General features: G+C 37.8%; 2 protein-coding genes across 4 annotated transcripts in view; both read left to right on the top strand.

Moving 5' to 3' along the window:
• Positions 1 to 6901, top strand: part of cwc22 (CWC22 spliceosome associated protein homolog) — a 47914-nt gene extending 41013 nt beyond the window's left edge. For both annotated transcript variants that reach the window (XM_082176677.1, XM_082176676.1), the window contains exons 18-21: positions 698 to 825; positions 924 to 1025; positions 1115 to 1323; positions 5965 to 6901. In XM_082176677.1, the coding sequence (XP_082032803.1) occupies positions 698 to 825; positions 924 to 1025; positions 1115 to 1323; positions 5965 to 6533 (1008 nt within the window). In that variant the 3' untranslated portion in view covers positions 6534 to 6901. The remainder of the gene's footprint in view (positions 1 to 697; positions 826 to 923; positions 1026 to 1114; positions 1324 to 5964) is intronic.
• A 3348-nt stretch (positions 6902 to 10249) lies between these two features.
• The window catches only part of znf385b (zinc finger protein 385B), a 130015-nt gene continuing 116992 nt past the window's right edge, over positions 10250 to 23272 (top strand). Inside the window, exon 1 of one of the 2 annotated variants that reach the window (XM_082176686.1) lies at positions 10250 to 10359. The gene's annotated coding sequence lies outside the window, so the exon portion shown is untranslated. Of the gene's footprint in view, positions 10360 to 15415; positions 15461 to 23272 lie in introns of those variants that run through there. The other variant, XM_082176687.1, reaches the window with a different exon arrangement.

The raw sequence follows: 23272 nt of genomic DNA, 5'->3' as shown, positions 1-23272 counted from the left end.
CAACTGTTTTGTTTTAGACTGAACACCAGACCATACAACTGATTTAGACGCGCAAACTGGGTGCCGGTGTGATGAGATGTACTAATATCCGTCTGCTCGGGCAGATTCGGCTCAAAGTCGTGCATCTTCGGATGCGGAGGCGCGCGCGCTGTCACAATGACGTCATTTTTCCGCGCGCGCGCCTCCGCATCCAAAGATGCACGACTTTGAGCCGAATCTGCCCGAGCAGACGGATATTAGTTTTGTATTACCTTCGCGCTCATGCGGACGCGTCGAGTATAAACAAGGTTTTACAGCTCAGCCACTTGTTTTTTCATATTTTTTTGCAAGTGGTAGATCTTGGTTTACATTTGGACTTTGGATGTGATCTTAGGCTTGAAAAGGTTGGTGACCACTGCATAACGCAAACCCAGTCAAACGTTTGACTGCAGTATCTTCTATTCTATGCGCCTTATAATCCGGTGCGCCCTATATATGAAAACAGTTCTAAAATAGGCCATTCATTGAAGGTGCGCCTTTTAATCCGGTGCGCCTTATAGTGCGGAAAATACGGTACTTTTATTGCTTCCTCCTTTACATTCACCACATCAGCATTTAGCATCCCGCAAAGCTGTAATTACATTTCAGACAAAGACACATCAATATGGCTGGACACATTATTGGTTTCCTGATGCAGTAAAACAATGTTTTCTCTCAGGTCCTTGAATGCGTTAGAATGAGCGAAGACACAACGACATCCTCAAGTCGAATCTTTGTGAAGATTTTGTTCCAGGAACTTTGCGCTTACATGGGTTTGCCAAGACTGAACGAGAGACTGAAGGACATGTAAGTGCTTTTCTTTGTGTACTGTGCGGTTTCATTGAATAAAATTAAACTTTAAAATGAAGCCGTATAGCAGACCATTTCATTTGTTTGTTCCTCAGGACTCTTCAGCCTTTCTTCGAGGGTCTGTTCCCACGCGACAACCCGAGGAACACAAGATTTGCCATTAATTTCTTCACATCAATCGGCCTTGGAGGACTGACGTAAGAACCTGTGAAACCTCTCTTGTTGGGCCACTTCAATTATAATGAAATAATGCTCATCAAACTTTTTTTTTTTTCTTTTTTTTCAGGGATGAGCTGAGAGAACATCTGAAGAACGCTCCTAAGATAATCATGACCCAGAAACAGGACGTAGAGTCATCTGATTCTGATTCGTCTTCCTCTTCCTCTTCAGACTCCTCCTCATCTTCAGATTCCTCATCTGACAGTGACAGCAGTGATAGCGACTCGGACTCGTCCAGCGGCTCGAACTCCTCCTCCAGCAGTGACAGCTCTTCAGGTATCAAAACACTTGTCATTTAAGTTTAAAAAGGGGCCTTTTCTCCAACAAAATCATTTGTTATGACTGGCTAGCCTGTTTGTCTGAAGTACTAAAGGAATAATTTAGGGAATCATTGAGGAAACAGATCATAAAGTGGAATCAGAACCACAATAGATTAAACAAGTTAAATGTTCCTTACAATTAGGGCTGCTCTTTCTACTATATATTGTGAATGAAAAAACAGGACTTTTCTCGAGATGACAAGAATAGCTATTTGGAAAGATTGAATCATTCTAGAATTGGTTGAAATAACTTCAAAAATGTATTATGCACACTTTACTCTTTCAAAGAACTCAAAACTCCAACCTCTTTCAACCATAAAGTGAACAGGGTAAAAAAAAAAAAAAAACTCTTCAAATATTTTAAAATAAAAATATATTGTAAAATAGTAAAATACACCAATACATTTTATTTTATAAAATTAAAAATATTTTTTATAGAACACTGTAAAATTACAATGCTAATGTTTACATCATAATTTATTCATTTTCAAATTCATTTTCTAGTTTTTATTTTTGTCATGAAGCACAGAGCTGTTTTACACACATGCAGCTCATTATACAGTATTTCAGCCTCAGTGAAACCAGCAGCGCATATATTATAATTAATTTACAGTTTCACTATCGAACTAAGCCATATTGCAATATCAATTTATTTTGATATATCATGCAGCCCTAATTACAATTCCCAACTGAATTGTAAGTAGTGTTGTTATACCCATGACTAAATGTCCCATTTTTAATGGTGTAGATTGGATTGAAAGCTTTTAATTGTGGACATTGCAGTGGGTTTACTCTCGTAATGAACAAGAGCAGGGACAATCCGGTTTCCCATTGTAACTTGATGAAATGTGAAAGAAAGTGCGGCCATTGGCCGAATTATTCATGCCGTTCTTGTCTGAAAGTGCGGCCATTGGCCTAATTATTCATGCCGTTCGTGTCTGGATTTGACATGCGATCAGTTTTGTGTTTGTTTTTGTTTTTCTTCCTTAATTATTCTGCTTGTTATGGAGTGTTCCCCCCTCCCTTCCTGAGCCCTGATGATCACCAGCCTGTACTTCAGGACTTTAGGAGTGTCCACTTTGTAGATCCCATCACACAAATGCTAAAATTTTGACAAGAATCCTTCCAGTTTCAGCTATTTAGGATCCCTGTTGTTATGGAAACCCAGGGCTTTAAAGTTTTTTTATATTGTTTTTATAAAAATTATGTAACATATTTATATAAAATAAAAGTGAAAACATCTTTAACCTTTAATTAAAACCCTAATTTGTTTCATAGATCAACTTTCCATGGAAGAAATATCTTCATCCCAAACAGGAATAGATACCATAAATAGTTCCTTTTAAATTACGGCATTATAAAAATCCACTTTTTTCCTAACGAGACTACTGCGTTTTAGATTATGGGCGGCACTTCCAGTTTAGGGAAGTTTTATTCAAAAAGACTAAATCAAATCATTTGAAATCATAAGGTTGCGCTACAAATAATCCTTATCCATCAGTTTGACTGTATGGGCTGTAAAATTTTCTTCATGTTCTCGTGTTCAGACTTAACGTAACACTTGGTATTTTAATGTGACGTAGGATGACAACAATATCTATGGCAAGAGCTCTTTTCAGTCGCTGCATTCTTTTTCGAAATTCTTCTGATTTCATTTATGATATATACCATTAATAATTCACTGGAATACTCTAAGAATCTCTAGTTTTTTCTCCTTAAATCCTCACGTCTCTTTCCCAGTTTGTTTTCACACGGATGCTTTAAAATGTAATTGTCGCCCATTTTCACTTTTACTCCCTATTAGCAGTGTTTACTGGAATGTTTCTAAAGCAGGTAAATACAATATTTATTGTCTGTCACTTTTTGAATTACTATTCAAAATTTTCTTTGAATCAATTTGAATTATTATCACACATTTTTTATCAAGACAATGTGTTACATAATACAGACATATTACTACAGTGATATTTAACACATCCGTAATATTGCTGCGGAAAAAATCGGGGGTTATTAATGGTCTGTGGTTGTAATTTGTAAATGCTTTTACACTTTTAAATGTCCTTTTAATGTTTGATGGTTGAAGGGTGAGAAGAATAATGTCATCTCATTGTACGCAGTTTTTAAAATGCTTATTGCGTTCATAGTGAACCTTTCGCTGATTGTTTACAGTTTAACAGAAGTTACTCCCATCATTTGCACAAAGCGTCATAGGACGTAGGAAAAAGGTGGATAAACACTTCTCCTTCCCAATCTGCATGCAAATAGACTCTTTTTATGGCTTCAGCAATGTGTAGAAAGAGAATATAATTAGATTTGAGAACAGGCAGATTCTGACAGGAGTCTAAGAGTCTCAGCCGTTCAAGTGCTGTAATTTGTTCTTGAGGCTGTTAATGAAGTTACATTTTTAGACGAGATGTGATGTCAGGCCTCTATCATCTCCTCTGCTACCATTTAATGAATGTTAATTGATGTTTATTGCTGCTTTTCAAGGAGGATATACTTGCAGTTATCTCAAACATGTACATGCACAAACACATTTAAAGTCACCATGAAATCAAAATGGACAATCCTTATTTATTTTTATAGAATGTGGCAATGTTTGTTATACGAGATTTATCTGTGCACATCTTTTTTTTTGTGTTTTTTTTTTTTTTCATAATTCAAATGCCCTCTTAATCTTTAATCAAAAACGTTAACCCCCCTACCCTTGTTTTTTCATGACGTGTGTCTCTGTGGAGGGTGAGGTTAAATATCCTTCAATCTGGCATTCACATCTGCCTTTAATTTAATTAGCAACACCCAACTTCCTACGATCCAATCAGTTTCTGAAGGACGAAATCAAATCCCGCCCTACATTTTTCTCATTCAAGAAGCCGTTTCACTTATATATCTGTCACAATAACGAAGATAAGACTATTGCAACTTCCATTTTGTGTCGACTTTAACACTGCATTTTAGTGGTTTGATCATATTGACTTTATTGAAAATAGGGCAAATTTAGTGCTGCGGGTTCTCTAGTCTAAATCACACACATTGCTCATGAATCGTTTACAAATTACTTTCATGAGTTGATTTGTTATAATGAATCAGTTAAAAACAACAATCCCAATTCATCGGTTTGAATCGTCTAATGACTCACTCACTGAATCGGTTTGAGTTGTTTTGAACTGGCACAGTTTTATCTACTTAACATCGACATTAAAGGGATAGTTCACCCAAAAATGTAAATTAGCCCATGATTTACACACCCAAGTCATCCTCGGTGTATATTACAGTCTTTTTTCAGACGAATACAATCAGAGTTATAATAAAAAATGTCCTGGCTCTTCCAAGCTTTATAATGGCAGTGAATGGCCGTTTCTGATTTGAAGTCCATAAAAGTGCGTCTATCCATGATAAAAGTGCTCCACACGACTCCAGGGGCCTTCTGAAGTGAAGCTATGTGTTTGTGTATGAAAAATATCCATATTTAAAACTTAATAAACTAAAATAAATAGCTTCCGGCCAAACGAACTTACGGATTCGACTTAACCGTAAAGCGAAACTTACACGAGTAATGCGACACACTGCTGATATTTACGCTACGCCTTGACGCGCTACGCTACTTCTGACATCACAAGTTGCATAAGTTGCGCTTCAGGCGCAAGTAGACTGCGTTTGGCCGGAAGCTAGAATTTTACTTTGTAACTTGTTAATATGGATATTTTTCTTACACGAACACATCGCTTCACTTCAGAAGGCCTTTATTAACCCCCTGGAGTCGTGTGGAGCACTTTTATTATGGATGGATTCACTTTTATGGACTTAAAATCAGAAACGGCCATTCACTGCCATTATAAAGCTTAGAAGAGCAAGGACATTTTTTTCATATAACTCCCGATTGTATTCGTCTGAAAGAAGAATGTCATATACACCCAGGATGGCTTGAGGGTGAGTAAATCATGGGTTAATTTTCAATTTTTGGTGAACTATCCCTTTAAATGGAAATTCACCCTATTTTCTAAATGCATGTTATTGATATTATTGTGAATGATTCATGTTTCATTTTTCAAAAATAAATTAAATTGTCATCTTCCTGCTATATGACAAACTTCTCTCTGGTGACGTACGCTGGGCTTCTCCAATCATTTTGTCGGCTTAAACCCCGCCTCTTTCTTACAATTGAATACAAGCTGCATTGAAATCTGAACTCATTGCATAATTGATGAACCTTTTCACTGTTATTGAACCGAACTGAATCAACACTGAACTGACTTCAGCTGAATAATGACACTATTGTCTTTTTAGAGCTTGTTTACAGCAGAATTGAATTCTGTTTGCATCACTGGTCATTATTTTCCTGTTGATCACTGTAAAGCAGCTTTTTTTCCTAAATTTTTTGTCTTTGCGATAATCCGATTCCCTTGGAGGTACATCACAATATGATGTTACATCGCAACTTTAAGGCTAGCGTGCAATCGTAGTGGAACCGAACTAGAATTCCTTTTGATTCCTTATCCTTTTCAAATGTTACTGAATGAACTCCTCCTCCAAACCGAACACATCACTTTTGATTCGACCCTTGAAATACTTACGCAATTCTTCTCTTCCTTCACAGACTCTGACTCGAGGCGCAAGAAGGCCTCAGGCAAGAAAAAGGACAAGAACAAGAACAAGGAGAAGAAGTCCAGCAAGGCAGCAAACCAGCTATCTCCTCTGGAGGAGCGGCCCAGCAAGAGGCAGGAGAACCGCCGGCAAGATGGCGACAACGAGGACCGCCGTGGACCCGACAAACTCCAAAGAGATTCTCGCCGCCGGGGACACGAGGACGAGTCGCCCCCTGCTCGACAACGAGGAGAACCGGAGCGTGGAAGAGGACATAAAGAGCAGCAGCATCCCAGACACGCTCAGGACTATGAGGACAGACAGCCAGATTCACGCAGGCACAAGGACGATGGCAAAAACGACTCCCGAGCGGACAAGGACAAAGATAGACGGCAGAGCCGAGAGAAGGAGCCTCTGCGGCGGAGCCGGGACAGGTCAAAGTCACGAGAGAGGAGCCGCAAAGAGATCGACTCCAGGGACTCGTACAGGAACGGCTTGGAGAGGGCGGACAAAGAGAACAGGCATTCTGACAGGAGGAAAGACGAGAGGAGCAGGGATGGCTCACCGAGGAGACGCAGATAGCCGCCTGAAGGAAGACACAAATCAAATTACGATCTTCATGTACCAATTTTGAGCCGTTCCTCGTTCAATGTACTTTCACCTGTGCTTTTGCTTAGCCTTTATGTTATACAGTAAAGCATAGCGTTTGTGAGCTGCCATTTGAAAGGACTCATGGGGAAATGTACCATACACACTCTGATGGTGGAAATGTACCGTACACACTCTTATGGTGTGTAAGGTGTTCCTGAAACAATTCGCGGTTAAACAGGGCTGTGTTCAAAAATATTTTGTATTTTGTGTAACCTTGACCCAATTGTATTTTTGATGTTGTTTTGGAAGTAATTGGGAGAAAAGCAAGATTAAAGATAACATTTGCTATAAATTTCAAAGGTTTACTGTGCTTATTGAAGCTGCATATGATTTAAAACCAATTAAAAATATATCAAGATATTTTGTGAGGATTTTACCAGAAATATAAAATGTATAAATTTCTGCTCAAAAGTTTGGTGTCGTAAGATTTTTTTATGTTTTTAAAAGAAATCTCTTTAATGCTCACCACCAAGGCAGCATTTATTTGATCAAAAATACAGTAAAAACTATAATGTGAAATATTTTAATAGTACTATGATGGCAAAGTGGATTTTTTATCTTCAGAAATCATTCTAATATGCTGATTTGCTTATCAAGAAACACTTCTTAATTATCAGTGTTGAAAACAGTTGTGCTGTTTAATTTTTATTTTATTTTTTTATTTTTTATTTGTGCATCCCTAAGCAAATATGGTGTTTTTAAAGTAGATTATTTTCTTTTGTCATTTCAGTTAATTGATTAATATTAGTTGTTTGTGGCATCACATCTACTCATCATACTGCTTTTGAATTAAAAATGCATTTATATTCATTCTATCTTGGTGACTATTTAATGTTGGTTTCTTTGATTGAAAAACATAAGCCAATTCAGACCAAACACCAAACTAAAAATATATTTTGCTCCGTTCTGATTTTGAATTAAATGTTGAAAATGAAAAATCTGGGGGGATTTTTATGTCTCGAGAGGTTTTCCATCTCAATTCCTTGTGTCAGTGGTAAAGCTTAAGTAACATTTCTGTGGTATACGCATGATGTTCGCTGTTGCGCATACACCAAATGTGATTTCTGTCACATCTCATTTCAGATGCACTGAAATGCATGTGTTTCAAACAGCATGCCCGTCATTGGACATGAAGCTACTTTGCTTTCACTGATTTCTGCCGTGCTGCCCAACAGGATTCACATCTGCCGTGACCTTCAGGGGTAACTGAGACTGCATACGTGAAGCCTGATATAGAAACAGCCCTTTTCTTTGTAGCTGATGTTAATGGGACGCAGGACAAGCCCACTGGGATTGTAAAGCAGCGAAACTCATTTGAATTAAAGGTCATCAATTGAGAGCTGGCAGTCAATTTAAAGAGGAAGGATCCCAGGTTTGCTTTGTGGTTATATATATGATATGAAATGAAGAATACGATGCATTGCGTGAATTATAATTATTTAATTATGATATATATATATATATATATATATATATATATATACATTTTCTAATATAAAAAAAAAATATATATATATAATAGCAAAAAAATTAAGCTGGTTTTAGGGTTAAGAATAAGCATATTTAAAAAAAAATAAAGCTTATTTTCCACACAATTCTCATTACCATAATGAAAACATTCTCAAGAGATAGACCTGTTATTTCTTACTCCTTCGACACCACACTGTCACAGTCCCTAGCTCTTTCAGCGTCACCAGCATCTCTGCAGGAATTTGACACTTTGGTATCACAAGACGTTTTTGGAAGCAAACCCCTTCCAATCACAGCTAACTGCCAATTTGCACGCCTGACTCTGAATCACTTTTTTTTCCTCCATGTGGTTCTTTATTTTTACATTTATGCATTTGGCAGATGCTTAAATCCAAAGCGACTTACATTGCATTTAATGTATACCTCTGATCAGACCATGCATTCCCTGGGAATCAAACCCATGACCTTGGCGTTGCTAGCGCCGTGCTCAACTGATGATGCTACAAGGATGCTGCTATTTCATTTTTCGTTCAGTGGTATTAAGCAAGACTATGCGTCAGATCTTCTTCTGTTCTGTTGACATTATAGAATGTATTCATAGTTCACAAGCTGAGAAATGAGGTGAGATAATCGAGCACATTCAGGGATGTGGGAATAGCAGCTTTCAGTACACCCCAGTCTCTCCTGGGACACGGGACAGACTTGACATCAACATCTGGTGCACTTAAGATGGTTGCATCCATCTCCATTAATATCTGTGCATGCATGTTTGTATTTATGACTATTAATGTGGAAATTGATTTACACCTGCCACCAGTCTCATCATGCGGCCCATGCGTTTCATGTTCATGCTGATGGCTGTTGGTGTGAGAATGGGCAGTTCTGTGAATGCCTGGAAATACCCCATGAATGGAAGCTTTGCCCAACGTCACCACAGGAAGTGAGTGAACGGGTGGAGTTCCGTGTGGGTGCTTCCTCAAACCCTGTTTTTAAATTCTAAAATAGAATTTTTGTAGATCACTATTACTGTAGCGTGCAATTAGGGGTCTATACATTGTGGCGGGCCGTCTCGCCACAGCAGACATCTTGAACATTATTTAAACCTTGTGTTACCGAAGTCGAATTTGGCTCAAGCTACCCCTGCCTAAAGGAGGGGAGGCATTGGTTGTATTAGTGAATTCTTGGGTTGTTCCAAACCTGTATGAATTTCTTTCTTCTGCTGAACAAAAAAAAAAAAAAAATTGGTTGATATTTTGAAGTAGGCCTATTATGGGTATCCAAACAGTTGATAGGCCTTATGGAGAAAAAATGTATACTATGGATGTCAATGGGGCCTATCAACTGTTTGGTTACAAACATTCTTCAAAATATATTATTTTGTGTTCAGCAGAAGAAAGAAATTCATACAGGTTTGAAACAGCTTGAGGGTGAGTAAATTACAGAATTTACAGGGTGAACCAGAACTATCCCTTTAAAGATATTCTTTACCTGATTAGAGTTTAAAATCATATGGAAATTTACTCTTAAAATATTATTTTATCCAATAGCTTGCTTGCATAGCCTACCAATTGTCTATACTACTGCATTGTGCATTACTGTTTGCTCTTTGACGTTGTTTTTTTTTTCTGCTAAATGCATGAATATAAATGTAAAATAAAATAAAAACGTTCTTCTTCTTCTTCTTAATTTCCCCTGAGGATGCAAAATTATAAACTAAGTGCAATATTTGCTTAACAACAACTTCATGTGCAAGAAGAGAAAACTTTCAGGGGTATTTTTATTGGCGTATAATTGCCAAGCGATTTCTTCCCATAGGGAGAAAGAGAGGAAGGGAGTGTACAGGCAGTGAAAGTAGGGCATACAGTATGTACTCTCAGGTAGCGCTGCCCCTGAGGTATCGGAAAAAAATTACGAATTCTATACAAATACTATGGCGACGTCAGTTTGTGAATAATACTTGCACAGTGCTGACGTCGCGTGGTTACCATCCAATAGGGAATGCTCAAAATATGAATATTAATTACATCACGCTGACGTTCTAGTTAACTGTCCAATGGCGAAATATTGGGGATGAATATTAATTAGTTCCAGTTGACGTTGCTTAGGAACCTGCCAATGGCGAAGGCTTGTGGGATGAATATTACCAAAGAGGCCTTCGCCATAGTAGGATTCGTAAACTTCAGTCAGGATGCGGCGCATCGCCTCGCAGTCCGTTTGCGCCGTGCAACCTGCAACTCAGAGTGAAGCCAAGTCTGTTCAACTTCACCGGTAAACATCAGCTGTTCAGGTAAGTGAACCGCAGGAGAATTCATATGCTAATGCGCTTTGACAGCTTCAGTACTTCAGTACCGCTCCGTCCAACTTCATTTTAGTGATTGAAAAACAACTTGAAGCATCAAGCCAGTATTTGATATTTCAACTCATTTGTGTGATTTTATGAGTATTTTAGGTAGAAATATTGCGTATTTTCTCTCGAAGCGCGTCTTTCTTCAGTTTTTTTCCCGTATGTTTAATTAAGTTTGGCAAAACACTTTCACCTTATCTGTTCGCACCGCTTTCTAACCGTTAAAGTAGTTTACTGTCATTTCTGTCCTGCAAGGCATCATAGTCATACCTCAACCGACTCGCTAGTTATGGCAAAAATTCTGGTAGGTTTCTCTTTATAACAGACATTCATAATACTTAAAGGTATAACGTTAGTTCACATAGAAATTAAAGCTCATCCTCATACAGTGCCAAACATATGGCTTACTTTCTTTGAAAGTATGAAGAATGTCCTGCACTGTATTATATTTTCTGTGCTATGTCAAGCCTTTACAAAAGACTTGAAATCATAAACGTGTCATAGTCCATATGACTCGTATTACATATTCCAGGTTTTCGGAAGCCATATGACAGCTTTATGGATGATGAACAGTTTAAATTGATAATCTTGAGTTGCGCCCTTGTCATTTGAGAAGTAGAATCGGATCGTTTGAATCGGATCTTCTCTATTAATCACCAGTTTATAAAACCAATACGAAGGATTCTTTCACGAATCAAACCGATCAGGCTCTACCAGTTCTACTCACTTTCTCAATAATCTGGTCTCATCTGGTGATTTTGCGTCCTTTTTGAGTTTTGGCATCTTTGATTTTGAGTGAAACATTCCATTAAATAACAACAGAAAAAACAAAATAATAATAATAATTCATGAATGAAATTAATTACACAATATGGTTTCATTGTCAGCATGTATCCGTAGTTCTTGGGTGTTCTCAGGTGTTCAACATCAGACATCTTCATCGCCTTAGCTATGAATTATAGCTATTTTATATATATATTGATGTATGTGTGCAAAAAATGGTGACAGTGGAATGGAAGTGCATGTAGGAACACCAGTAATACGGGATTGCTTGCTGTGTGTCTTTAACAGTTTTATGCCATAATTTCGCATTTGTCCTTGGACCAAATAATCCTCTCATATTTGTAAGCCTCATAATATAGGCTAGGCTAAGCAACCTAAAAGGCTTTATGCTCACTTTAAGCTCTGGCCTTTTGTGTCTTTGAGCAACCTTTGTTCATTCATAATTGTAAAAAATATTAGAAATATCCTAAATGGAAATACAAAACCGTTGAATATGGTTGCCCTGGACTTTAATCCAGTGTTGGTCAAAAAGCGTTGTGTTCATGCATTATTTCAACCAAATTTACCTGGTTAAATGTTGTCAGAGCTTTTGGAAATTTGACCTTTTATGCTAGTTGTATATTGTTTTGTAACTCTCTCTCTCTCTCTCTCTCTCTCTCTCTCTCTCTCTCTCTCTCTCTCTCTCTCTCTCTCTCTCTCTCTCTCTCTCTCAGTGTGTGTAATGTGAACATACGGCAGTAGGAGTGGCTTCTCAGATATTCTCACTGAAGTGTCATCTACCTGTACATAATTAATAGAGCACTTATGTCCTTTACTCATCAAGACTAATTTGTTCAGCAGTATTGCGTCATGCCTTGAAAAGCAAAACAAGTTGTAGGCTTAAGGCATCTTGGGAAATGGGTTGGTTTGAAACATAAACGCATATTAGTCCACCTTTGTTCTAGACGTCCATAAGATGAATGTACCCATAGTGACAATAAGCAAGCATATGCAGGCATAGAATAGAGCACATGTTCGTTTCCTTCCCTCCCTCCCTTCCTTCCTTCCTTCCTTCCTTCCTTCCTTCCTTCCTTCCTTCCTTCCTTCCTTCCTTCCTTCCTTCCTTCCTTCCTTCCTTCCTTCCTTCCTTCCTTCCTTCCTTCCTTCCTTCCTTCCTTCCTTCCTTCCTTCCACTCTATCTTCCTCCTGCATTTCATTATTCCCACATACCCTTTCTTCTTTGAAGATAATCTAGAATGTTTAATAAGTCTGGAACATTGTATTATGGGACTCTGATCCATGCATTTTTTAAAGTAAAGAGAGCCTGCCTAATTGAACTTTGAGATTGTTCTTCAGCTCAGCACAAAATTGTAACCCAGAGCTCTCAAATGTTCACAGGGCTGTTATTATACCTGCTGTCTCTGTTAGAAATATGAGCTGGTGATGTACCCTTGGTTTCTCAATGAGTGTAAAATCAAAGAGTTTCCCTTCTGTACGGCAGTGTTAGACCGTCTCATCGCCGCTATTTAATATCCGTGATAATCACACTCATAAAATCTCAATCAACAGCATGCTGCTGCAAGTCATACAGAAGACCTGCTGTCAAATAGAGAGAAAATGATTATCTGCACAATATTTAACCTCCCCGCCTCTGCTAATGATTATACAAGGTTAACAAGAACATCTTGGCAATTTCATAGATGTCTTTTAAGGAAATACTGGAGCATATTCGAGGTCAACGAGAATAAGTAATTTGGTGAAATGTTTCATTTCTGCATTCCTAAAATCCCTCAATGGATTGGAACTGTCTGTCATTGGTTGGTTCGATAAATAATAATAATAATAATAATAATACATTTTATTTGTAATGCGCTTTTCTCAAACCCAAAGTGCTACAGACAGTAAAAGCAAATAAAATACAGAAGTACAAGAATAATACAAAAATAATCATTAGAGTACAACCAAGTAAAATACTAATCATAGCATCTATTTTAAGCAATTTTAAAAAGATGAGTTTTTAACAACTTCTTGGAACTGGCTAATGTGGGAGCATAACAATAAGAGGAAGTGCGTTCCATAATCTGGGTGTAGCAACAGAGAAAGCTCTCTCCCCCATAGATTGTAATCTACAGGGAGGCTGCTGAAGTGTAAGCAAATCAGCTGACCGAAGGGAACGGGAAGGCGTGTACTGGCGGCTGACTAAGTCACAGATATAAGAAGGGTGATTTCATGCATAGCTTTGTATGTTAGTATGAGAGTTTTAAAAACAATACGTGACTAAACAGGAAGCCAATGCAAGCTATAAAGCACACCTGTGATGTGCTGACGTGGTGAAGTGAATGTAAGAACACGTGCTGCTGAATTCTGGATGTACTGCAGCCGTTTGATTGATTTAGCTGGTAAACCAACAAATAGTGCATTACAATAATCAATCCTGGAAGTAACAAATGCATGAATAAGCCTTTCAGCGTAATGTAGGGCCTAAGTCTTGCAATGTTTCTGAGATGATGGAATGCAGATTTTGTAATACTCTTAATATGTGAGTCTAGGGTTAGGTGAGTGTCAAAGATCACACCAAGGTTACGAGCATGAGAAGATGGAAATAAAACGCTGTCATCCATATTCAAATTAAAATGTCTCGCTTTGAGAGTAGCCGCAGGTGTGCCAATGAGTAGAATGAGTAGTCTTGGACGAATTCAGCTTTAAAAAATGATGGTGCATCCACGTTTTTATTTCCTGCACACACTCCGAGAGAGAGGTGACAGTAGGATCAGATTTGGAGCTGATGTAAATTTGAGTATCATCAGCATAAAAGTGATACCCCAAACCATATTTCCTAATTATTTGCCTCAAAGGAAGCATATAAACACTAAATATGATGTCTCTAGTTGCCATCATACTTTTTCTGGGTCCATTTGAAGATTTGGAGATAGCGTGATAATTGTAATGTTTTAAGTCACAGATTTACATCAGGAATTAAGCCTCTTGGTGAGAACTGAGCTTGTCTCATCTTGTAGTATGATATCTCTCTGCTCTGCAGATAAATAGTTTACCAGTAGCAATACAAATCTGTTGCCTGAAAAATATTAAGCAGCACAACTTTTTCAACTTTGATAATAAGAAATGTTTCTTGAGCTCTAAATCAGCATATTAGGATCATGTGATGAGTAATGACAGTAAAGATGTATAATGAGTAACACTGGAATAAATTACTTTTTCTAATAGGCTTTATATTTAAATAGAAAAGTCTTAAATTGTAATAACATTTCACAATATTACTGTTTTCTACTGTATTTTTGGTCAAATAAATGCATCCTTGGTGAGCACATGCGCATGAGAGACTTCTATCATAAAAAAAAATCTGTTAACACTTTATTTCGATTGTCCACTTTAGACATTCTACTAACAGTATAAGTAAACTTTGCAGTATAAGTATGTGTAGACTGTCTGCTTAATACCTGCTAACACTTTATTTTGATGCTCCCCTAACAGACATTCTACTGACTATAAGTAATTTTAGCAAGTACGTCAACTTATTCTACTAGCCCGAACCCAACAGTCTGCTAATTTAGTTAGTTGACATGTAGTTGCAAATAAATGAGTTAGTTCACCTGCAAAGTTACTTATAGTTAGTAGAATATCTAAAGTGGACTATCAAAATGAAGGATAACCAAAAATCTAACTGACCCCAAATTTTTGAATAGCAGTGTATATCAACCAGTTTACACAATCCAATCAATTCCTGATGGACAAAATCAAGTCCTGTCCTACATTTTTTCACTGAATGTCCTGTTTTTTTACTCTGACATACATCAGATTATGTCAATAAAATGGGTTGCAAATGGCAACATGTTGTCATGATCACTGGAAAATGAGTTACAGAGTTCGCCCACAGACAATTCCAGAAAATTGTTATGTTTCCCTTATATTTACCCAATATCGGTTGCACACATTGCGCATTATTTACAGTAAACAGACTCACATGGATCATTCTCAGTAATTTGTTTCGTACTCCACATGCATGTTGTTGTTTACCTCCCGGGTTTCTTTTTTTCTTTTTTCAGACACCGACACTATTGTGGGTCGCTATCTTTTCCGTGTGTTGCACAAAAGCCTTGTTTCACAAAAGACTGGTTTTGTGGTATAGCTTGTCCCCCCTGCAGCTAGGAGATGCCTGTATAGGTGACTGGTAATTAGTCCCATTCTGTCTGCAGTGATTTATGGAGCTCACCATCATGCATTCAAGTGATCCATGAGCCAAAGAGGCAGTCCTTCTACACAAGCAAGTAGATATTTCATATTTTAGTCAAATTATTTAGGTTAACTTAGTACAAACCATTAATTGGCATGTTTAAATTTGATCCTATACTGTATGTTGTGGCCTTTTTGGTTCCACGTTGTCACTACCATAATAATAGGCTATATCTGTAATCAATCCTTAATAATATCTAAGGATGGTCAGAATGATCAAAAGCTCTTCTGACTCTGTTTTTTGACATCCCATGTTTTTTCGTTGCAAATATTTTTCACACAGTATAGCCTATACCGTCATCTCATCAGTAATGTCTATTAACATAGGCTATGTCTCAGTTGGTGTAATAGTCATTTGTCATTTGTACCAGCTGAATTATATAAAAACTCATTTGCTGTTAAGGTCATGACTGCTGTGGAGTGACATGCAATTGTGACATGACATCTAACATGACCTGAATTAGCATGCATATTACCTCCAATATATACACACACACATACATATACCTTCATCATTGTGTGCGTAGCTTTTTTGACCTTGCATTTATTTTTACTGACGGAAAAGCCCAGGAGGGGGCTGCTGCTCCTGGTTGGGTATGGAATGGGGCAGAAATAAATTGCCTCCACATCTCCTGCGTCTCTGCGGAGTTTAACGAATGATAAGGAAGCTGGGAAACTAGGATATTGGGAAGGTCAGCTAGTTCTAGTAATTAGCAGGAGGGATGAAGATGGAAGGTGAAAGAGGGAGAGGGGAAAGATTCCTCTTTGAAGGGAGTAATGAATCAGTCTTACTGTATTTTTTCCTGACAGGATGGGATATTTTGAGGGACTTAACATCAAATCCTTGGGAATTTTATATTCTCCACAGAGAATTTGTTTTAACAATAACATAAACCTTTGAAGGTTTTCGACAAAGATACAGTGCATCTGGAAAGTATTCACAGCGCTTCACTTTTTCCACATTTTGTTATGTTACAGCCTTATTCCAAAATGGATTAAATTCATTGTTTTCCTCAATTCTACAAACAATACCCCATAATGACAATGTGAAAAGTTAGTTTGAAATCTCTGCAAATTTATTAAATAAATAAAAAAAGTATTCACAGCCTTTGCACCAATTACAGCCTCAAGTCTTTTCGAGTATGATGCTACAAGCTTGGCACACCTATTTTGGGCAGTTTCTCCCATTCTTCTTTGCAAAACCTCTCAATCTCCATCAGGTTGGATGTGGAGCGTCGGTGCACAGCCATTTTCAGATCTCTCCAGAGATGTTCAAGTCTGGGCAACTCAAGGACATTCACAGAGTTGTCCCGTAGCCACTCCTTTGTTATCTTGGCTGTGTGCTTAGGGTCGTTGTCCTGTTGGAAGATGAACCGTCGCCCCAGTCTGAGGTCCAGAACGCTCTGGAGCAGGTTTTCATCAAGGATGTCTCTGTATATTGCTGCATTCATCCTTCCCTCGATCCTGACTAGTCTCCCAGTTCCTGCCGCTGAAAAACATCCCCACAGCATGATGCTGCCACCACCATGCTTCACTGTAGGGATGGTATTGACCAGGTGATGAGCGGTGCCTGGTTTCCTTCAGACATAACGCTTGCCATTCAGGCCAAAGAGTTCAATCTTTGTTTCATCAGATTTTGTTTCTCATTGTCTGAGAGTCCTTCAGGTGCCTTTTGGCAAACGGTCATGTGCCTTTTACTGAGGAGTGGCTTCCGTCTGGCCACTCTACCATACAGATTGGTGGAGTGCTGCAGAGATGGTTGTTCTTCTGGAAGGTTCTCCTCTCTCCACAGAGAAACGCTGGAGCTCTGTCAGAGTGACCATCGGGTTCTTGGTCACCTCCCTGACTAAAGGGGGTCACACACCGGACGCGCAGCTCAGCGCAGCGCAGCGCCACGTCTTTTAAATTCGAACACATTATTCTCTATGAGAGTACACACACCGGCGGCGCCTTTCGGCGTCTGTCCGCGGCGGCTCAGGACCGTGTTCAAAATCCTGCTGCGCCACAGAGCGCCATTTACGTAGTTTTATATTAAATTTACATTTATGTGTCTCAAATCGTAGTTAATGTATATATGGACTTCACCCTGTGCTGCAATATACATTTAGTTTTATATTTATTTACAGAAATCAGAAAATTGCTGATGTTATCGGATTTTCAGGTGAAAGTTGTCCTAGACGTGGCGCGACGCGGCGCTGAGCTGCGCGTCCGGTGTGCGGCCGCCTTTAGGCCCTCCTCCCCTGCGGCCAACTATAGAAAGAATCCTTGTGGCTCCAAACCAGCCCAGCCCAGCCCAGCCCAGCCCACAGATAATTCCTTGGACTTCATGGCTTGGTTTGTGCTCTGACATGCACTGTTAACTGTGGGACCTTATATAGACAGGTGTGTGCCTTTCCAAATCAGATCAGTGGAAACAGGATGCACCTGAGCTCAATTTTGAGTGTCATGGCAAAGGCTGTGAATGCTTCTGTGATTTTTATTTTATTTTTTTTTGCAAAAAAAAAAAAAAAATTGCAAAGATTTCAAACAAACTTCTTTCAAGTTGTCATTATGGGGTATTATTTGTAGAATTTTGTGGAAATTAATGAATTTAATCCATTTTGGAATAAGGCTGTAACATAATAAAATGTGGAAAAAGTGAGGTGCTGTGAATACTTTCCGGATGCACTGTATGGAAACCAAGGCCACTGAAAGAGTGGGCATCACTATGGTGTTGTATAAACCACATACTCTCTGAATATTTCATTCCCTTTCCGTGACACAGCAGTCTCTACTTCTCCCTAGCTTCAATGTAGATGTCCCTGTGTGCATCTATCTTTTAACACCATTAATGTCCATTAATTTGTGAGTGGTTTTTTTTTTTTGTGTGTGTGTGTTGCTTTCCCAAGTTAAATGCTGCTCTACTGTAGAGGTCCCGCTGAGCTCTTTCTAATTTGGCCAGTTTCTGCTTGTTGAAGCCCCCGTTTGTCACATGCGTTTATATATGTAACGTAGCTGTGACGATTCACACCGTGTGCTGATGCCAAGGGATGGATGTGATGAGTGCTATGAGAATGAGAGCAATACAGGGACTGATGGGACATTACATCATTGGCAGATTTTGAAGGGCAGGTTCATAATAAGCAATGTCTATCATGCCTTCACTGCATAAGTCCCGTGGATGATGCCAACATGTACATTCAACATTCAACAGCGAAAATGTTCACTGGGAAAAATGCTGAGTAAGACTTGATTTTATGCAGAGGAATTGATTGGATTGTGTAAAGTGACTGTTAAGTGAAGTGAAGGGAAGGGCCGAAAAGTAAGAGAGATTCATGACATAACTCAAAAAGGATAGTTGTTTTAGAGGTAAAACAGTGTATTGTGTATGAGTATTGTAACAAGAATTTGTATTTGTAATTGCATGTACCTACTAGCCATACATTATGCACAATATGACAGTGAACATTTATAAAAGTAATGATTGACTTCTAATCCAGTGTGCAGCTCAGTTGTGTTCCCCATTGTTTTGTCTCCACTATCATACAAAGCAAAAAATTAAAATAATAGAAATTTAAAATCTAAAGGTAAAGGAGTCAGCTATTTCAGACGATCCCTCTACGGCACCCAATTAGATTGTTACTCTGCATCAGCAAAATGAGGTAGGCTACAGATTTCTCACCGTGGTGCATGCTGAAATCAATTAACACTCCAAGTCGTACCTCTTTGACTGACCGTAACTGAATTCATTCAAACACTTTACTCCGCACTTAAACTGTTGATGTTTGTGCTAATGATGTCAGTTATTATGAAGTCATCTTTTTATATTTTTCCAAAATCTGGGATGTGACTCTTGTAACCCTGATGTCAAAATAGCTTACATCAGTAGCTCCTACAGGCCGCGTGATTGGTCCTAGTCTGGAAGCGAGGACAGAGTGGGAAAAAACCCACTTCGAGCTTTATAATGGGTGACAAATGCTGAGTCCCACAGTTTAGCTCTGTACTGATTCACAGGATTCAGTGCTCCTGTCATACTGAGCAGAGGATCTGTAGTTCACTTCAGTTGACAACTGGCTTATTTGAAATTGCCTGCAATGTCATCAAAAACATTGGAGACATTGGAGTCAGGAGTTTTTAGTACAACCATTTATATATATATATATATATATATATATATATTTTACTATATATATTTTATTTTTATAATATGCTTGTATTATCGTTTGAAAATTTTAGGCCTGGTAGTATATTTTTTATTTAGCAAGGATGCATTAAATCGACAGGAAAGACATTTAATGTTACAAAAGATGCTGTTCTGATAAATGATGTTCTTTTGAACTTTCTATTCATCATAAAAATTATCATGATTTTCAACATTGATAATAATAAATGTTGCTTGAGCACCAAATCAGCATATTAGAATGATTTTGGAAGGATCCTCCTGATGCTGGAAATTTTGCTTTGCGTCAGAGGAATAAACAGCATTTTAAATAGAAAGTTATTTGTAAATACAGTCTTGGTAGACTTAACATCGCACTGACTCCAAACCTTTGAATGGTAGTGTATATACAATACAATATTTATTTACTTTTTATTCATGATGTCATTGGTCCTGCCAATATATGTTTTAAATTTTTCCTTGATGCATAGGATATGATATGAATGTGGAATAAAATATCTAATTTATATTTCTTTAACGTTTAGAAAGCAGTTGAAGTAAAGTGCTGAGTCTGCATCTGCTAATTCAGTTCTACTATAATCAGGTTGCACACAGCACTGCCCCTTAAAACTCTCGGCTCAACTGGGCTTTCGCTGATCTCATTTTGATTGGCTGCTGGCACGAGGCGTCTTTCCTCACCTAGACTTCTAAGTTCTTTAGATTTCCCATCAAATCAGCAGTGGTTAGTGGGATGGAACCTTCCTCCCACCCCTGATATCCAGGACTGAGTAATGGACCTAAGAGAGGAACTGAACTGCAACGGCTGCCCCAACTGTAGTGGTTTATTTAGCATCCCCTCGGTTATATGTAACCCTGCAAAAATCTGATAAAAAGCCCCTCATCTCTATTTATATTTCAACATGTGCATTAATGATTTAAGTCATGAGTGTAGCTTTATTTCACCACCTACCCAATCCTAGATAACGGCATGCATGTAACTCAATCAGAGCGGATCCAGCAACAGACTGGCTGCCTTGCTGCCTGTGGTCTACGATATTTAATTAATTATATTTATAATCAACATTTCTCAGATTTTTTTTTAAACTAAGCTTTTTATAATGCATTGTAGGGAATATGAATGCCTTCTCCATGAAGTACACATGCTGCCTTTGAATTTTGCCAAATTAATTGATCTTACAAGGCAAAATAATCATGTAAGGAGTGTGCCCATGATGCCTTAAAATGCTGCTTACGTACTAGGTTTTGGAACAGAGCTGTTGTGTCTTTTTATAGATCTGCACAAGTGGTACAGTATGTGGGCCAAAAAGTGTAAAAATAAATATATATATATATATATATATATATATTATAACAGAACTGGGGATACAGGCTTTAATCAGAGAGCGAGGAATCGTTTGTTAAATGTGATTTTGAGGAAGAAAGCAGCTTGTGGATCAGATGAGCCGAGGGATGGTTTGGCTCAGTGACAGATGGGAAACATTAGGGCTCCTCTAATCCTTTCAACATTGACACCAGAGTGTGTGAGAGGTAACTCACACCCACAGCGCCTGGAACCAACACACAAAGCAGAAGACCTTGCGCCGAATATCTCTTAAAGCTAGCGAAGGAGCAGAACTGCTGCATGGGTCAATGACTTGCTCTGTTTGAATAGAGAGCAAGAGCATTCAGTGCACCTTTATATACTCACTGGAGGCAGAGTTAATGCATTTCTATCAAGAGGTCAAGGTTTGGTGACCCAGTTTACCCCTGCTGGTAGATGTACACCATAAGATGGGCAAAAAGCATCTTTCTCCATTGACTGCCATTCAAAAGTTGTTGTTTAATCAAATGAAATTGATTATTTTGAAATGAATCAAATGTTTGTTTGTTTTTTGTAAGCAGAAGTAGATGATTTAACTCTTTCCCCACCATTAACAGAAATTTCCGGCTTTCCATGTTTTCACTGTTATATGGTAGAGGGGCGCTATACGCATCCTCTGAAAGAGTACTAAATCTACTGATCAAAACACAGGCAAACAAGAAGCAGAAACAAGTGATAGCATATGATGCATATGTAAAATAATGCGATCATCAACATTAAACAGCATATAAATCAAAACTGCCTAATGTTACCAAATGAAATGTTGACCCAGGATGAGGTATAGCACTGTGAAGATTTAGAATAAAGTAATATAATAAAATAAAATAGAGTAAAATGGGTTTTTGTGTGTGTGTGTAATAGCAGAGGGTCTGTTCTTTCTTTTGATATATTGCATGTTACGATATTAGGCTAATACAACTAAATATTCTGGGGGCCTTGAAAATGTAAAAACCGCTGGCGGGGAAAGAGTTAACAATGCCCGTTTTTTTGTTTTTTTTTGTTACAACCATGAAAACAAACATAACACTCCAAGTAAAATAGTGCTGACCTTTATTACAAAATAAGAAAAAAACTACTGAACCATGAAAATGTACTCTACTTTTTAAATATAAATAAATATTAATTATACCTTTATCATTCATGTTAGTTCATAGTGCATGATGATGATGATGATGATGATGATGAATGTTAACTTAACTTATGATATACAACTTAAAATTTTAAATTAACAATCAAACAATGAATAATGCTTCAACAACATCTATTAACCTTAATGTTACAAATGGATTGTATTGTAATGAGTAAAGTGTTTTTGTAAAATGTTACCATTTCATGTTGGCTAAATCCAAACCGTAATGCTTAGATGCCCATATTTAAATATCTACTCAATGGTCATAGCATTGAAATTAGATATTGTATGTATACTCTCTTACTTTATTTGCATCTATTTTAGAACGAAGTGTCTTTTTGTACACATTATTTTATCTGTTTGATGTACTACTAATGTTAGCGGCCTCTCAGCCTCAATGGCAAACATACTGCTGTTCTCTATGCAGAATCTACTCAACACGTGAATTACTTTATAATAATATGAAAAGGAGGTTCCCGCAAGCACACTTCTTAATCCTAAAATGACAAATGGGACACCCTACGGTCTTGTGGACTGAACGGACACAAGCACACGGCGACCATTGTAAGTCCACAAGATCATAAGTGCATATGAAGTGTGCCATTTGGAACTGGGCTTATCTGTCAGTTGCTGTTTCCAACCACCTATTTTTATGCAAATTTTGGGATACTGCATAAAAACACTGGATGGAAATGCCAAGATGTGCATAAATTCTAAAAATGCATAAAAAAACGTTTTTTTAATCTGATAAGCACACAAACTATGATGGTAATCTATCTATCTGTAAAATTGCAATTCTGCATCTCATTTGATACCTCATTTCAAAATTCCAGTTGAAGAATTAAGCAACTGATAATGCTAATGGGTAATTTTGTAGGTAGTGTACACCACTTTTATGAAGCCCTCAACCACAGTAACTTCTGGACTGACCATGAGTTACTCTCTCTTTCACTGTCAGGTGTTAGTGTGGTTGTGGATTTGCTTGTTCATTTTTCATTAATCGTCTCCTATAAATCATAATGGACAATAATATTGCTACAGTTTCCTTTTAATTTCATTAAAAAATGTCTGCTGCCCATATGGATTAATTGTCCCACTTTGTCCCAATGACACAGGATGTCATTGTCATAAATTAGCCCAAATTTTTCATGAATCATCAAATTATCCTACAGGGATTTTACTACTGTAAGATATT

This window comes from Leuciscus leuciscus (assembly GCF_965113295.1).
Source record: "Leuciscus leuciscus genome assembly, chromosome: 7".
Lineage (NCBI taxonomy): Eukaryota > Metazoa > Chordata > Actinopteri > Cypriniformes > Leuciscidae > Leuciscus > Leuciscus leuciscus.
Note: the sequence above shows the minus strand (reverse complement) of the source record. Positions and strands in the feature narration are given on the sequence as shown.